Source organism: Lynx rufus, unplaced genomic scaffold, assembly GCF_022079265.1.
Source record: "Lynx rufus isolate CCGP_SWC_20201006 ecotype Redwood Valley unplaced genomic scaffold, mLynRuf1.p SCAF_2, whole genome shotgun sequence".
NCBI classification, from domain to species: domain Eukaryota; kingdom Metazoa; phylum Chordata; class Mammalia; order Carnivora; family Felidae; genus Lynx; species Lynx rufus.
In genome coordinates, this window is record NW_025814834.1 from 125,329,354 (window position 1) to 125,347,681 (window position 18,328).

General features: G+C 37.6%; 1 protein-coding gene across 2 annotated transcripts in view; it reads left to right on the top strand.

Moving 5' to 3' along the window:
- The window catches only part of PHTF1 (putative homeodomain transcription factor 1), a 60,521-nt gene extending 47,287 nt beyond the window's left edge, over positions 1-13,234 (top strand). For both annotated transcript variants that reach the window (XM_047083699.1, XM_047083700.1), the window contains 11 exons: positions 300-473; positions 579-668; positions 1,672-1,893; positions 4,457-4,585; positions 4,988-5,260; positions 6,024-6,155; positions 6,669-6,755; positions 10,135-10,290; positions 11,499-11,594; positions 12,035-12,160; positions 12,697-13,234. In XM_047083699.1, coding sequence (XP_046939655.1) covers positions 300-473; positions 579-668; positions 1,672-1,893; positions 4,457-4,585; positions 4,988-5,260; positions 6,024-6,155; positions 6,669-6,755; positions 10,135-10,290; positions 11,499-11,594; positions 12,035-12,160; positions 12,697-12,717 — 1,506 coding nt within the window. In that variant the 3' untranslated portion in view covers positions 12,718-13,234. The remainder of the gene's footprint in view (positions 1-299; positions 474-578; positions 669-1,671; positions 1,894-4,456; positions 4,586-4,987; positions 5,261-6,023; positions 6,156-6,668; positions 6,756-10,134; positions 10,291-11,498; positions 11,595-12,034; positions 12,161-12,696) is intronic.
- Positions 13,235-18,328: the final 5,094 nt, after the last annotated feature.

An 18,328-nucleotide genomic window follows, 5' to 3' on the forward strand; every position in this document is an offset into this window, starting at 1 on the left:
AAAAGGAGCCCCAGAGATTCAGTTACTTGCCTCAGGTTACGTGGCCAGGAAGTCGAAGGGCTCCGATTCAGACTCAACGCCTGCGCTTCCAACCTCTCTACATAATACTGCCTCACCATTTAGGCTGCTTAGTGCCAAGAGAATTTTCTTTATTGACACCAAGTAAGATATAGGTTTGTTCAGTTTTGGGTTACCTTTACCATTTCTTAGATTTTACCTGTTTTTTTTGTTTTTACACATCCCGCTTACTAGAGTATTTTGGGCTGTCCCCTGGGGAGAAATTGCTGTTCTCTTTGTAGGAGGCTTTTAGGCATCTGGGTAATGGGATTTCAGATGATCTGTCAAGCGAGGAGGACGGTGAAGCCCGGACACAGATGATGATGTTGCGCAGGAGTGTGGAAGGGGCCTCAAGTGACAACGGCTGTGAAGTTAAGAATAGAAAGTCAATACTTTCTAGGCACCTAAACACTCAGGTAATTTTTAGTTTGTAAAAGTATAGGCATTAACTCCTAAATCACTGAATACTAACAGGATATTTGACATGTTTTCCTATTGTTTATTGGCTTGATTTTTGGCAGGTAAAGAAAACCACCACCAAGTGGTGTCACATTGCACGGGATTCAGATAGTCTGGCTGAATCAGAGTTTGAATCGGCAGCCTTCAGTCAGGTAATGTATCCTTCTGAGAGGTCATTGTTCAGGGTGTATTCCTGAGTGTGATAAGTTTACCCACTGCTTTTTTTATTGATTGTCCTGACGTAGTGGTTCTATTTTCCTGGCCTCCCCTGCCGTCAGTTGTCTGTCTACCTCTCTGGTTGCTCACCCCCACGAAGAGAAGGAGCTCTGTTTCACTTTGACTCTGATCTTGAAAGTATCATAGATGATCTGATGCTTTGCAGGCAAGAGCTTCCTCAATCCCCAGATGACAAGAAGGCTCCCTCATATTTACTTGGAATATAGAGTTTATTCTTAAGTATCATTCCTTTGTAAGTGGCACTGATGCTGATGAAGATAAATTTTTGAGAAAGGACCCCTGAGAGATGAGCAGCAAATCTCATCATGCAGCTAATAGGATATTGTATATTTGGAATATTATAATTCAGAGAGGGACAGGGCAGATGGTGGTAGGCGGTTTTTGTTTTGATTGACAAGGCAGTTGGGGGCGTGGGAAAACATTCGTGTTTCTGTTTATGCTGCAGGCGAGCTGCACCGCGCAGCCTCTGCTCAGCCTGACTGTCCTTTCCGTAGTTGGCCGGGCCCCGGGACACGACTAGATCTGCAGTCACGCTCACCGTATTTAGAGTAGGGGGCACTTTGGGAATGTCAGAAGGCTCTGCCACACCTTTCCAGGGTAGGCCCTCCGGAGGGGCTTGCAGAGGTCACTGTCATCCAGGGCATTCCAGTCAAACAGCCTTATGATTTGGCAGTCAGTTCTTAGAGGGAGTCCTTTTACAGCCCTGCTTGTTAGAGAGTCACACAGGGTTCAACATTTATATCTTAAAATGTATTATTGTTATGTGAAGCCTTAGGAACAGGTGAATATTTGGGGGTAAGTTTACGGGAGCTTGCCAGCCATCACCACAGATAACTTGCTTTAATTTTGTTTCAGATATATGATTGTTTTTAAAAATGAATGAAAAAAATAGTTTTGTTTTTCTGTTTCCCTTTAAAGGGCTCTAGGTCTGGCATGAGTGGTGGCTCTCGAAGCCTGACCATGTCCAGAAGAGACTCAGAAAGCACCCGCCATGACTCAGAGACCGAGGATATGCTATGGGACGACCTGCTGCATGGCCCAGAGTGCCGGTCATCTGTCACCAGTGACAGTGAGGGGGCCCATGTGAACACCCTCCATTCAGGGACCAAACGTGATCCCAAAGAAGATGTTTTTCAGCAGGTCTGTAAAGGTGACGGTAGCCAATATTTACTGTATACCTACACATGCCAGGGGCCGTATTATCTCATTTGGCTTTACAATAATTGAACGAGGTAGATACTATTATTATCTCTAATGTAGAGATGAGGAAATCTCTAATGTAGAGATACTATTATTATCTCTAATGTAGAGATGAGCATAATTTGTAAGTGAAGACGTTGGAATTAGAACTCAGGGGCAGGTACTCTGGAATTGCCCTAACATGAATTGTTCTTCATAACACTTTTTCTCATTATTTTCCTTAGAATGATCCTTAATGTTCATTTTATGTGAGCAGAGTGGTGTTTCAATGGTATATCAACCTCATATTTTCAGGGACATCGCAGCGTTATGTGTGAATTACTAAGAAATGGCATTACTTGCTTCTCTAGTAATGTATAAACCAAGTGGGTGGTGCTTTTAATTTTAGGTCTTATATTAATATCATAAAATCAGAGAACCTGGAATTGGAGATTCCTTAGAAGGTATTTGAACCTTCCAACCAATGTAGGAATTCTTACATGGTAATCATCGTTACTCCTTCTTGGGACTATTGTGATATATCTAATGAGATAATATAAAGTGCTTAGCACAATGTCTGGCAAAGGGTAAGCACCTAATAAATGTTAGCATTATTATTAGTATTGCCATCAGATTATCAGTGGCCTCTGTGTAAGTACTTCTGGAGCCAGAGTGATTGTTAACTTCATGAGAGAGCTTTCTCCACTGCTGGATAGATTGAATGGTTAAGAAGTGATTCTCAAATCAACATTTCAGATGTTTGGTGACAATGATCATGATTCTTCCTTTTTTTGTTGTTCTTTAGGCTAAATATTTCCACAGTGATCTACAAATACTGGATTCTGGATATTCATTTGTTTAATCATTGAATTTTCTTGATTCTAGGATACCATTGATTTAGGTTACACATTTTCATAAAAAAATCCTGCTTCATTAAATGTATACAATTTTTTAAAACTAACCAGAAACAACATACATTTTCTTATTAAAGCTTTAAGCTTCTTTCAATTTTGCTGTCAAAGTTTGAATCTAAATATTCTTTACATTTAGTCTGAAGATTCACCTAAATTACATTAGCCCTCAGTAATTATACATGACATCCTGATAATCTTGACCTCCTTTGCACTTTTGGGATTTTCAGTATAATTTTAAGGCATATATAAGCATAATTAGGTAACATGAAACCATATCAAAAGGAATTCATCATTTCCCAATTACCCTATCCATCCTGTTCTTCCTTTATCCCCATATTTTTGAATGCCACCACTGACCGCCTAAGGCAGAAACCTTGGAGTAGTTCTTTTTTTTTAAGTTTATTTACTTTTTTTGTTTTTTTTTTTAAGTTTATTTACTTTTTTTGTTTTTTTTTAAGTTTATTTACTTTTGAGAGAGAGACAGCATGAGTCGGGGAAGAGCAGAGAGAGAGGGCGAGAGAAGGAATCCCAAGCGGGCTCTGTGCCACCAGCACAGAACCCAATGTGGGGCTCAAACTCACGGACCCATGAAATCATGACCTGAGCCAAAACCAAGAGTTGGATGCCTAACCGACTCAACCACCCAGATGCCCCATCCTTGGAGTGGTTCTTGACCCCACCCTCTCTAATGTGTTACTAATATGTCCTCTTGACTCCACTGAATATCTGTGTCTGTCTACTTGTGTCTCCCCTGCTTGGGGTGGACTGTCATTGGCTGCTATCTGGATCATTATAGCAGCTTCTGTGGGCCTGCTCCCTTTGCTTTTCCATGCTGCAGCTGGAATGATGCCATTCCCCTTAAAATCCTTTAATTGCTTTCCCTCCTCCATTGGGATTATTTGCTTGTTTGTTTCTTTCTTAAGTTTATTTATTTATTTTGAGATTGAGAGCATGAGCAAGGGAGGGGCAGAGAGAGAGGGAGAGAAAGAGTATCCCGAGCGGGCTCCACACCATCAGCGCAGAGCCCGACCTGGGGCTCAAACCCATGAACCGTGAAATCGTGACCCGAGCCAAAACCAAGAATCGGACACTTAACCTACTGAGCCACCAGGCACCCCTGTCCTCTTGAGCTTTTTATGCTTTTCTGTGTCCTGATTAGACCAGAGAAAGGCTTAACTCCTCAGTTATTCATGCAACTTGTAAGGCCTATTAGCAGCTCTCCTAGCTTATTTCCTGCTACCTCCAGTATAGTCATGCTGCTCTAGAAATACTTTCCTTCTTAACATGCCATGAATACACCAAGCTTATCCTCACTTCCACACATTTAGAGAGGGAAGCCAGGCCACCTTGGAGATCATGGAATCCTACTTTCCGTCATTACAGAAGACATTTAGCCTCTCTCTAGGTAAGAAAATGTCTTAGTGAAGAAAAAAGGACCAGAGATCAGCATGGTGGAGGTTTGTCATTGGTATTGAGCTCTGTGAAGGAGAGAATAGAATGATGAGGTCTAACACTGGCAAATGTGGCCTGGGAGCTGGACAATGGGGAGAAAATCTAACTGAGGGAAGAAAGAAGGGTGGATGAAAATAGTTTTATATTTTTCTTTTTAGAACCACTTATTCTGGCTTCAGAACTCAAGTCCTGCCTCTGATCGAGTTAGTGCAATAATCTGGGAAGGGAATGAGTGCAAAAAGATGGATATGTCTGTGTTGGAAATAAGTGGCATCATCATGAGCAGGGTAAGATTTCATAAGTTTTCAGATTTTTTGAAAAACCTGTTTATGATCAGCTGTTCATTGGCTCTATTCAGTGATCAAAGCACTGACTCTGCTTTTGAAACACGAATATATATATATATATATATATATTTAATTTTTGTGGTTAGTGTCTTTACTTGGTAGTATATTTTTTTTTGTTACAAAGTTCTCTGAACATGATCAGTTATTCAGGTATACTCTATGAATGTTCCTTATCTAAGCCTAATTTTTAATAAAATCTAAAATCTATACGTCATTTTTCTTTGTACTTTTAGATTCGAAACAGATTTCGTTTTTAATAATCTAAATAGTAATTGATAAAAACTGCTTCATAACTCCATTTAACTGTGTAATAACGATGCGACGTTTTAAATTAATTCCCAGGTTAATGCGTATCAGCAAGGAGTAGGTTATCAGATGCTGGGAAATGTCGTCACCATTGGATTAGCATTTTTCCCTTTTTTACATCGACTTTTCCGTGAGAAGAGTTTTGACCAGCTAAAGTCTATTTCAGCTGAGGAGATCATGACTCTCTTTTGTGGGGCACCACCTGTTACACCTATTATTATTTTGTCTATGATTAATTTTTTTGAACGATTGTGTCTTACTTGGATTTTTTTTTTCATGATGTGTGTGGCGGAAAGAACATATAAACAGGTCAGTAGAAAATTAAGTTTCTCGCCTCTGCTTTTGTATATGATATTCCACCGAGTTGTTTTTGTTCTATTGATTTGTTCTCTCTCCAGAAGTTAATGTGGACATTGAAGGATTGATGAGCAAACTTTTGGTGTTTGTGGGTTTAACACTTGTGATATCGATTAATCACAAATAACATGTTGGAATCTGAGATTTCGCTGAGCTCACGGGTAGGAATAAGTGGCTTAGGCAGAGAGTGAGCCTAGCTGACTGCACAGCACCTGTGTCTCAATACTGCACTTGTTTGCCCATAACATATGTAGTAATTCTGAAAGTGAAAATGTTTCTGTAGGCAATGGTTAAGTGAGAAATAAATGCATTGAATTTCGGTAAGAATGAAGAATTGGAGACTTGATATGTCTTCATGTCCAAAAGAATGTGATTTTGAATGGAAATTTAATTTGGAACTAAACCAGAATTCAGATAAACAATTTTGTTTGTGAGGTCGGGGATTCACAAAGGTCTCCAAAGAATATTCCTTGAGAATGTCAAGTGTACCATATTACAAAGGCATATATACAAAGACATTACTATAGAATATGATTTGGAAGTAACAGGATAATGAGCTATTAGCTTAGTCTAAGTGATCACTGATTAGAATTTCATCTGTTTATTATTTTTTATATGCTTCCAATATATGGGAATATTATTTACAATTATATAAACATATACTGAGAGACAAACATGTATATTTTACTTTGTGATTTTTTTAAACCTCTTCTAGAGATTTTTATTTGCAAAACTCTTCAGCCATATTACTTCTGCCAGGAAGGCTAGGAAATATGAAATACCTCATTTCAGACTTAAAAAGGTGGAGAACATTAAGATATGGTTATCACTGCGCTCCTTTCTCAAGGTGAGTTTCATTTGATGATGGAATATGTGCAGGAATATGCAGAAAGCATGCTCACTGAAATTTCTGGCAGCAGATACTCAATGGGTAGTGTAGTTCTGTGAACCAGACAGATCATATCAGTGGCTGACAGACAGACGTGCTGGACAGCAAGTTGGAAATGATCTATCTGCTAAGCTGTTAGCGGTGAGTAAATGAGAGCTTAGGAAGGGAAAAGAAAATCTAAATTCCTAGGGCAGAGCGATAAGTTGAAAATTTCATCTTTTTCTGACTTTTTGGAAAATATTTTAGCTGAAAATACATTAGTGAATAACTCACAGCCTTAACTTGGAACAGCATGAATTTCAATGCTTAAAATTAAACGTGTCCGAACTATGTTAAAATCCTGGGCTAGAAACTTCTTATAAACATTTATTTTCACATTAATGTTGTAAAACTCAGAATGTGAATGATTTGAGGGCCACTGTTGTCTCTAAGTGTAATCTTAAATATTAACCTATATGTCTCACTCCACAGAGACGGGGTCCACAGCGCTCAGTTGATGTCGTCGTATCTTCAGTCTTCTTACTGACACTTTCCATTGCTTTCATTTGTTGTGCCCAGGTAAACATTTCATATCTGTTGTAATGAAAAGTGGAAATTCTAATAAGGTTCACTATCTGTTTTAGGTGTGTGTGTGTGTGTGTGTGTGTGTGCGCATGCGTGTGTGTGTATGACAGAAATTTATTTCTCAGGATCAAGGCACCAGCATGCTATTTTGAATACTTAATTTTACTTACTTTTGAAATTAGAATAAAATAATTCTGAATCCTTTAAGATTCTAAGATGACTCTAATTTTAGTTGGCATTTTTTGATAATAAAGCTACCATACCACGAGGGTTACAAAATAGTGATTTTTCTAACACCATCTTTCCTTCCACATCTGTTAGTTGTCACTCTGTGGTTGACCTTTCCTTTGTTTCTTCTTGGTTTCATTATGGACTCATATATTCTGATTTTTACCCAATAGATTATAACCTATTTGGGTAAATCTATTGGGTATAATCTATTTACTCTATTTGTTCTGATGTCTAAATTGTCCCAGATTTGGCCAGTGGGAGACCCTTGAAGCCCCTTCCTGCATACTTTTGATGGGTCCCTGTACCTTTTTTTTGGGGTAAGGGGGTACTTCTGTGCTTTCTTCATTACAAGAAGTTATAGCCGTAGCTTGTAGTGTTCCATTTATTGAGTTCTAACTTAATTCTGTGTTCAGAGAACGTATTCTGAATGTCTTTACTCCTTTGAAATTTGTAGAGGCTTGCTTTATTATCTGGCATATGGTCAGTTTCATTAAATCTCCATCAGCACTTTGAAAGAACTTGTATTCTGTTGTCTTGGGGAGCAATGTCCTCGCTAGGTAAATTAGTCCAAGTTTATTTGTTCCATTGCGGCATCTTCTATATCCTTACTCGTGTTTTTTTCGTCTGCTTATTCTGTCGACCATTGACAGAGGTGTGTTCACATCTACTGTGATGGTGGATCCAAGACCTGAGCTGAGATCAAGAGTCAGATGCTTACCCAACTGAGCCACCCAGGCACCCCTCTTTAGTCTTTTTTAACCTGGAAAAGTGTCAGGCTTAATCTTTCATGACCTTTTGAAATGTCTCTGATTCTAATGTTTCTTAACTTAAAGTCTGCTCTATTTGATATTAATTTAACCACACCAGCTGTCTTTTGATTCGTTTTTGCATATTATATCTTTGTCCACCCTTTCATTTATTTTGTCTTCATATTTGAGTCATGGCTTCTGTAATCAGCATATCCTTTTTTTGGTTGTTTGTTCCTTAATCCAGCTTCACAGTCTTAGTGTTTTAGATTGTCTGGCTCATTTACATTTAATGTAATTACCACAAATACAAATACTGTTTATTTCTTATTTGGTCTACCTGTTAAATTTTCTTTCTCTCTCCTTTCTTGGCATCTTTTATGAATCAAGTATTCTGTATTATTCCATTTAGTCCTCTTTGTTAACGTGTTATATGTTCTTTCACTACTTGTTATATGTACTTTTACCTCAGAGATTGCAACATACATCCTTAGCTTATTATAGTCTAATAAATTATTAATTTCTGCTTCCTTGATAATGCTAGGACCTTAGAACACTTTATCTCATTTATCCATTCACCCATTATTAGTATCCTTACTTAAAATTTTACATATATTTTCTTGTATTTATTTGACTTATTTCTTTAAGTAGGCTCCACACCCAGTGTGAGGCTCAAATTACAACCCTGAAATCAAGAGTTACATGCTCTACTGACTGAGCTAGCCAGGCATCCCAAATTTTACATATGTTTTAAACCCACAAGATATAATGATTATTTTTTGTATTCAGTTATTCATTTATATTTACCTACACATTTACCTTTTTCATTGCTTTTCATTAGTTCTTGCATTTCTGTGTTTTTTTCTGGGATTTTTTTCTTCCTGTTTGAAGAATCTGGTTATGAATTCTGTTCTAGTATGTTTGAAAATGTCTTTTATCGCTTTCTTGTTTAAAGGATGTTTTCACTGAGTATGCATTTCTAGGTTGCCAGTTACTTTCAATACTTTTGGGATTCTGTTACCTTTTGATTTCCATGTTTTATCTTGAGAAGTCAGCTGTTAGTTTTATTTGCTGCTCTTTTAAAGGTAGTGTCCTTTTTCTCTGGTGGTTTTTTTTAATTTTTTTTTCTTTCAATTTTTAAAATTTACTTATTCTGAAAGACAGAGAACATTCGTGGGAGTGGCAGAGTGAGAGAATCCCAAGCATGCCCCGCACCATCAGTGCAGAGCACAATGTGGGGCTCGAACTCATGAACCATGAGATCATGAGCTGAGCTGAAACCAAGAGCTGGACGATTAACCAGCCAAGCCACCCATGCACCCCTTCTCTGGCTGGTTATAAGAGTTTTTCTTTGTGTTTGATTTTATAGCCGCTTGGCTGTGGTTTGTGTGTTGTATATTGCCGCACAACAAACCACCCTGCTGAAGAGGTGGGCCTAGGTTGCTACTGTTACTTTCCTACTCTAGTTATAACTGATTGGCAGGGGTGAACACCTGACCCAGACTAAGCCAAATGTATTTAGAAATTTAGAAATTAGAATTTACAAATTTTAGACATTAGGACTGAAAACCTGAGATATCACTGGTGGCCTTTGGAGAAGAGAGAGTCAGTAGGGGTCAGTGGGGCCAGTAGGGTGTTATGGGAAACCAAAGCTGGAGCGAGCCAAACTTGCAGGGAGCAGTAAACAAGGGTCATGCAAAGCAACAGAATTAACTAAGAGGAGTGGAGATGGGAGCCCAAATGACCCTTGAGGAAGAGAGACAGAGAGGAGAGCTGCACTGTGACTCCCTGGTTTCAAAAGGCCAGCATTTGGTTTCTGTGAGGATTCTCTGTATATTTTCCAGTGTGTTCCACTTTACCTCAGGCTGGCTTGAGTAAATTTTGAAGCAAACAAAAAACACAACTTTTACTAGCAAACTTGACACGTAATAATAGGCATTTGATAAATGGTAGCTGCTGCTGCTGTTGTTACTTGGATCCTAAAATGGAGTAAAGAATTGATCCTCAGGGTTTTCGAGTCATACCAGTAGGATGGGCCACATGTCTTAGGAAGGCCGACTAGTGATAATGCGAATTTAACACTTTGAAAAATGGTCACCGTATAATTGTGAGTGGGCACATGAGTGGTTAAAAGGCTGGAAATGTGTTTGTCTGATTTTACTTCTATGTTTTCCTCCTTTGCTACTTCCTCCTTTGCTGTCTGGAAAAAGTCTAGGAAACCTAGAGAAATAGGTAGGGATTAGTTAAATAGATAAGGCTTTATATGAGTATTAAAATTCTGCTTTGAGTATAAAATATTGGTAACTTGTAAATCTTTTTAAGTTGCTAGAGTAAAGGAGTAATTATAGATTTTGAGACAAATGAAAAACCTAACTTTTTGTCGGTTCTTTGTATAGGTTCTGCAAGGGCATAAAACTTTCCTGAATGATGCTTATAATTGGGAGTTTTTGATCTGGGAAACAGCTTTACTACTTTTCTTACTGCGTCTGGCCTCATTGGGGTCTGAAACCAATAAGAAATACAGCAATGTTTCAATATTACTTACGGAACAGGTAACGATTGGTCCTTGTTAATTTAGTTCTGTGGTTAGAGATGGCGTAAGATTTCTGCAGAAGATTCAGGGTTGAGTCTAGATTTAGCACTTTCTAGCTATATGACCTTACAGGTGACTTTGCTACTATATAATTATTTCCTCCTTATAAAATGAGGGTTTATAGTCTTCCCCACCAGCTCACAGGATTGTAAGAATTAAGATCTAATGGATTGAAAGTAGTTTGTATATTATAAAGGTATCTTTATTCGTGATAATGGAGCATACTTTAAGTCTCATATTCTGCATCAAGTATTAGATCTTTATAGTACTTGTCATTTAAGCATGTTTTTAATAAGCTCTTGAATTTCTTCTGTATCAGCCATACATTCAAAGTTTAGAAAATACTTTCTCTTTAGTATGGGAATAGATATTAAGACTGGGAAATGTTTCTTATAAAGACAGAGTAGTATAAAGGGTTTTTTTTTTTTTTTTTGTTTTGGTTTTGATTTCATGGTTATCCATAAGTTTTACATAAATATATTTGGTATCATTAGATTTTCTTCTTTTGCCTGAGAATTATAGTGGGAGAATATTTCCTATAGGAGAAAAAATAAAGAATTAACAAGTTAAAAGCAGCTTTCTTCTTATGTTTCATTAATATTTAATGAGGATGTTATATTATGTGGGTGTCACCAAAATGAGTAGGTAGAGCTTTTGAACTTAAAAAGTTCACATGTTAACTGTTAAGTTATAATTAACATTACACTTTTCATTGTTTTGATAGTTAAATTGCTTCATATTTACTTTTTTAAAATTTTTTTTAATGTTTATTTTTGAGACAGAGAGCATGAACGGGGGAGGGTCAGAGAGAGAGGGAGACACAGAATCCGAAGCAGGCTCCAGGCTCTGAGCTGTCAGCACAGAGCCTGACGCAGGGCTCGAACTCACGGACTGTGAGATCATGACCTGAGCCGAAGTCGGACGCTTAACCGACTGAGCCACCCAGGCGCCCCTACTTTTTTTTTATTCATGAACTGGCTTTTCTTTGTCAGTTGTGACTGCATGGGCTGGAGAGTAGGGTATGTGCCATATGTGTTTTGTAGAAATAACTGCAGGAATTTTCAAATTTATTTTATTTGAAAATATTACTTTCGAATCTGCCAAACTTAGTGCAGTATATCTATCTTTTTCTGTGACATTTGCCTTGATCTCTCTTTTTTTCCTTAGATTAATTTATATCTTAAGATGGAAAAAAAGCCTAATAAGAAAGAACAGCTCACTCTAGTAAATAATGTATTAAAGCTGTCCACCAAGTTATTGAAAGTAAGTAATATCCTGTGATCTACTTTCACTAGCACTTAAATGAAATCAATGCTGTACTTATTGGAGAAGACCCTCGTAACAGATGGCTGCTGGGCTGTGTACATTCACAATGTCAAGTTGATAGTTTTGGGTTCCTGACTATGTAAGAAAAAATTTCCCATCTTGTTATCCAGGTTCTGATGATTGCTGATGTCTGTCACATTTTTCAAATTATATTTAAAAAAAAAAAATTCACAACATACTGCTTGAACCCACCTTTAAACACTTAGCTAGTGGAAAGTAGGTGAGAGTCCATTATAGGTCTTTTGAAAGCAGCTGTTGAACATGAAGGAAGGCCTTACACACTCATCCGTACCCAAGACCTAAAAACCAGCCCAGAAATCACTGGTGGCCATCGATAGGCCATGTATTTCATCTCCATTCTTTCATGTTTTTTGTAGGAGCTGGACACACCGTTTAGACTCTATGGACTGACAATGAATCCCTTAATCTACAATATCACACGAGTAGTTATCCTTTCTGCTGTCTCAGGTGTTATAAGTGATCTTCTAGGATTTAATATAAGAGTAAGTGTGACTAGTACTCTGTGGCATCTGCTTTAGTCTTACTAAATATAATAATCCTTGCTCTTCACCCTGTGAGTGTGTGTGTGTGTGTGTGTGTGTGTGCGCGCGCGCATCTGTGATTGAGAGAGAGACAGACAGACTAGGGGACTGGTGTGGAAATAACTCTTCAGGTAAAGAAATACACGTTTTGATGGCGGCGCACGGGCTAAGTTCTTAGCTTAAGTTTTCTCATTTGACACAAGTACAATAGACTGCTCTTGAACGAAAAATCAAGTTTGAATCTCATGTTAATCTAACAGCATGGGCTGAGGAAGGGTCTGCCTCTGAGAGGCAGAATGAGTGCATACCCAAAACCCGTGAACTGCAGTGTGTCATTTTTGACCCTAGAAATTGTTAGATGGTTTTTCCTCTATGGTGTTCTAGAGTTGCTACTGTTCTTATGTAAAGGGTTCTTGGTTCATAGTCATGTAAGTGGACCTGTAAACCCCAACTGTTTGTCTTAAAACTAACTTATTTTGGTGATTTTCTTTTCTTAGCTGTGGAAAATTAAGTCATAAGCTGAGTCATGTGCCTGGACTCTCCCCTTGTTGGCACCGGTACTTACCCATTAAGGAAGGAGACGGCTGCAGAAACCCTGAGATACCTACCTGCTTGTTCACACACAGAGGTGCCCTCAGCTCTGCCTAGTCTTATGAATGGTGTTTTCAGAGGAACAAATCCTTTTCCAACTGGGCATGCATGCCAAAAACTGTGTTTTCATGGTTTTCAAACAATATGAATAGTCAGGAGACTATTGTGTATTATGGTAACATAAGGGCAACTTTCTAAGCTAGGAAATTGATTTTGGGCATTTCAGTGCTGTGACATATTTACTACAAGTAGTCTTTTGGGTTACTAATGGTAGATGCCCAAAGCATGAAGAAACTATCCTCTATTGGAAGTGGCAAATTCAGTACTTTTTATTAAGTCTATACAATTGGAGATTTCTTTTCTCTAACAAAGATCAAATTTAAACTATTTTAGGTTGAACCCAAATAAAATAACTTTATTGGAGAATTTCAGTTTCTAGGCTTTTTTTGTTGTGGCAGAGAAAAAAAACCCTTTTAAATTGTGAGTTTCTGCTCAGCTACAGAGAAATTTTAATGAGTTCACAATTCTGAAGTTAATCCTAGTAACTGTGTAGTTGTTGATGAAAGAGTCATGCATATAACATGCCATGTAATTGAGCACGAGAAAGTTTAAGTGTGTGCAGTCCTTCATGTCCATCATACAACATGGTTTCCACACAAATCGTCTGAGCTGTTTCCTATCACAGTACTACGTGATAGCATTAATGGTTTGTTGTAAAGCTTTCTTCTTCTTTTTTAAAGTTTATTTTTATTTATTTTGTGAGACAGAGAGCCAGCAGGGGAGGGGCAGAGAAAGAGGGAGACAGAATCCCAAGCAGGCTCTGCAGTGTCAGTGCAGAGCACAGTGTGGGGCTTGAACTCATCAACTGTGAGATCATGACCTGAGCCAAAATCAAGAGTCAGACGCTCAACTGACTGAGCCATCCAGGCGCCCCTCTTGTACAACTTAACATAGCCAACCCTCAGCACACTTTCAGGTCCGTGGTGTCTGTACTCAGCCAAGCTATGCCTTTGATGATTTGGATTCTCTATCAGCATCCCCTGTTACACACACGTGTCTACATATGTTCATGAAAATTCTCATAGTCTACATATAATTCTTGCTTTTTAAGTTTATCTGCTTTGAAGAATTTCTTGAGGCAAATTGAAAGTCTGAACATTTTAAGGATGAGAATTTATTAATTTTTCTTTTATCTTTTTTTAAATTATTTTTTTAACGTTTATTTATTTTTGAGAGAGACAGAGACAGGGTGCCAGCTGGGAAGGGGCAGAGAGAGGCAGACACAGAATTGGAAGCTGGCTCCAGGCTCTGAGCTGTCAGCACAGAGCCCAGTGTGGAGCTCGAACTCACAAACCACGAGATCATGACCTGAGCTGAAGTCAGCTGCTTACCTGACTGAGCCACCCAGCACCCCAATTTTATCTTATTTTTAATTGAAATACAGTTAACATACAGTGCTATTTGCAGGCATGCATTATAATGTTTCAACAATTTTAGACATTATTCAATGCTCACCACATGATAAGTATACTTTTAATCCCTTTTGTGAATTTTTAAAAGGAAATAATTTAGAAACTTATTACATGTAAAGAATGTACCCACACAAAATCAGTATACCAGTTACACATATTCTAATGTGCAGGAAGATTTTTGAAGTTTAAAGATGAATTTCTCAAGAGTCCCCAGGGATTGAGGTCAGACCTCTCTGGTTTTATATCCTTAGCTGTGCCACTTATTAGCTTCATAATGTAAGACAAATTCCTTAACCTCTTTGCATCTCAGTTTATCTGTTGAATGGGGATAACTACCACCTAATAGAGTTTTTAAGGTTGTATGAGATTATCATGTAAGGTACTTAGTACAGCATAATACTACGCAGCACTTTATAAATCCATGACAAACCTTTGTTGTTACTATTTAAAACCTTTTAAAAATCTTTCACCAATAGATTCCTGTGAAGATAGAAACATAGGAAGCGAGGTTGCTGAACTAGGAGGGATTACCAAAAATTTGCAGCCATTTTAAATGCCTCATGAGAGTTATAATTACTTTTAAAGGTACCCCCCCCCCCCATAATAGTGATTTGCCTGTAGAAGGAACTGTTTTGTAAAGGCACTTCAGTGTTTCATCAGATGGCTCGTAGAAGTCATTCTTTTACTATTTTCTATAAGGAACAATAGCAACTGTGTCAATGCGAGATTGAGCTCAGTGCGAATTTCAGATGAAGAATGCTTATGCCTGTATCTTTCTCTCCTACAAAAAAGTGCTATTTGGTTTTTATTTGCATTTTTACACAGTGAATTCTTTAGTTTAAATGCAGTATTTAGAATAGTTTACTCTTGTGGGTTTCAGTTACAGTTTTGATAGTGTATAATTGATTTACATTATTTTTCAGATAGATAAAATTATATGTAAGTATAGTTGCTCATGTCAGGAACAGGAATCGTTCTTGATTCCTTCCTCTTCCTCACACCTCACATCCAGGCACCAAGTCTTCAAATAATTATCTTCTAGATATTTTTCTAATCAGTCTGCCATTCTTCATACCCACTTCTACCAGCCCAATCAATGTTATCCTGTTTTTTGAACAAGTTTATGCTCCTTTGCTCTTACATATGTGTGGCCCCCTGGCCCCCAAGCTCAATCTGTTCTTAACAAAAGTTAATGTGTTTTTCCTAAAATGCAAGTCTCACCATTTAGAGTCTATTAGTGGCTTTACTATTACTTTGAAGACAAAAATCCAAAATACTTTCAGCACTGTGTACAGCCCCACCTTGTTGAGAAAGATTTTTGACTCTATGTTTGAAAGATATTTTGGCTGGGTATAAAATTCTAGTTTTTTAAAAAGTTTATTTATGTATTTTGAGAAAGATGGAGAGAGTGTGAGTAGGGGGTGGGGGCGGTGGGGCAGAGAGAGGGGAAGAATCTCAAGCAGGCTCTGTGCCATCAGTGCAGATCCCGACATGGGGCTCAAACCTATGAAACCATGAGATCATGAACTGAGAGGAAATCAAGACTCAGATGCTTAACTGACTGAGCCACCCAGTGCCCCTAAAATTCTGGTTTTAAAAGTGTTGCTCTACTGCTCTCTGGATTGTGTTGTTTCTGAAAAGAACTCTTGTCATTCTTATCTTTGTTCCTCTGTATGTAATTTTTTAAAACCTCTGCTGCTTTTAATTTAAGGTTTTCATCATCAAATTTGTGCAGTTTCATTACAATATGCATTGGTGTGGTGTTCTTCATGATTTTTGTGCTTGGGGTTTGTTGCACTTATTGGATGTGTGTATATTTATATAGTTTAATTTTCGCTATTATTTCTTAAAATAAATTTTCTATACTCCATGCTCTCCTACCTCCTTCTGGGACTCCCAGTTTATAAGCATATTACTATGCTTGAAGTTGACCCACAGCTTACTAATGTTTTATACGTTTCCCAGTCTTTTTTCTCTGTCTTTAATTTGGATAGTTTCTGTTGCCTTGCCTTCAAGTGCACTAACTTATTCTTCACTAATTTGCTGTTAATCTTACCTAATGTATTTTTGCCTATGGAAAATTTTTTTTTTAATCTTTCATGCCTCTCCTTAATATGCTATTTCTTTTCTCTACCTTGTTTAATATATTTATAATAGAAATAGTAAATAAGGACATTAAAAGAGTTATGTGTGTCATTTTGGGGTTTGTTTTCAATGATTGATTTTTCTTATTTTGGGTCATATTTTCCTCTTCTTTGCATGCCTGCTAATTTTTTATTGGATGTGAATTTTATACTGTTGGGTGTTGGATTTTTGTGTATATGTGTGTGTTGTTTTTACATTCTTTTAAATATTCTTGAGCTTATTTTGGAATATGGTTAAGTTACTTGGAAACCGTTTGATCATTTCAAGGCTTTTAAGCTTTGTGAGTTGGGCCAGAGCAGCCTTTAATCCAAGGCTACTTTTTCCCCTATGGAAGCAATATCCTCCTGAGTATTCTACCCAGTTCCCTGTTTATTAGGTGAGATTTTTCCAGTTTGACTGTGGGAACACAAACTCTTCCCAGCTCAAAATTTGTCTGCCTGCTTCTTTTGGTAGTTCTTTCCCTGTTGTTCAGTATTTCCCAACAAGTATTGTGCTGGTCAATACTTACCTAAAGACTTGAAAAGAACTCTCTGCACATTATTTTGGTATTCTCCTCTCGATGCAGCTGTCTTTCCTCTGGTACTCTGCCCTGCAAATTCCAGCCGTCTTGGCTTTTGCAAATTCTTGACTGTGTCTCCTGAACATAACGAGGCTGCTTGATTTGGTTTAGGTTCCCCCTTCCTGCCCCACAACCTAGAAACTGCCTCTAAGGAGGAATCTGGGGCATTCATGGGGCTCAACTCATTTAATTCCTCTATCCTGTTTTATCTGTTGTCTAACATCAAAAACCCATATTTCATATATATGTGTATGAAAAATATATGCATATATATGAAATATATATATATATATTTTTCCTTTTTTCCCCCCAGTTTTTTAAGTTGTTTCCATCTTAGTAAATGGAACAAAATTTACTCAGTTTCTCAGGGTTTATTCTTGGGGTTCCTCTCTTTGCCTCCATATCTAATCCACCACCAAACTGTGTCAGTTCTACCTTTCCACTGCTAGTAGGTTAAGCCTCCTTCACTTTCACTTGAGTTGACATGCTAACCCTTTCCACTCTTGTCTCATACAGTTGGTTCTCCGTAGCCACATGAATATGTTTAAAAATATGGAAACTATATACTTAGGTTATTCCTACGTAAGCCCTTCCTGGCTTTCCCTATGGTGGCCTCCAAGGTCCTTCATTATCAGGCTTGCCTCCTTTTGCAACTTCACTCCTCAATACTGTACAATCACACTGGCCTCCTTCTGTTCCTCCATTATACCAAGTTCTTTCTTCTATCACATTTGTGCCCAGAATACATTTTCTTATGTTCTCCCCTGAATGGCTGCTCAGCTGTCTGTTCCTCTGATGACCCTAATGTAGCTCCCTGTCTTTCCTTGTTATCAGTTATATGGCCCTATTCATTTACTTCAGGGTGCTTGTTACAATCTGATTATCTTGTTTATTGTAACTGCAGAGAAGTCCTTTATTTCTTTTTAAAAAATTATTTGCTTTTAATTGAAGTATAGTTGATATACAATATTATATTAGTTCCAGATATATTAGTTCCAGATAGTGATTTAGCATTTACATATATTACAGATGCTCACCATAAGTGTAGTTGCCATCTGTCACCATACAAAGTTACTGACTTTGTGCTCTTATTATATATATATAGTGTTATTATTATTATATATATACTATATATTATAGTACATTATAGTATTATTGACTATTCCCTATGCTGTACTTTACATTGCTGTGACTTATTTATTTTATAACTGGGAGTTTGTATGTCTTAATCCCCTTTGCCTATTTCACTTATCTTCTTATTACCCTCATTTCTGGCAACCACCACTTTGTTCTCTGTATTTATGAGTCTGTTTCTGTTTTGTTTGTTTTATCTTTTAGACTCCACACCTAAATGAAATCATA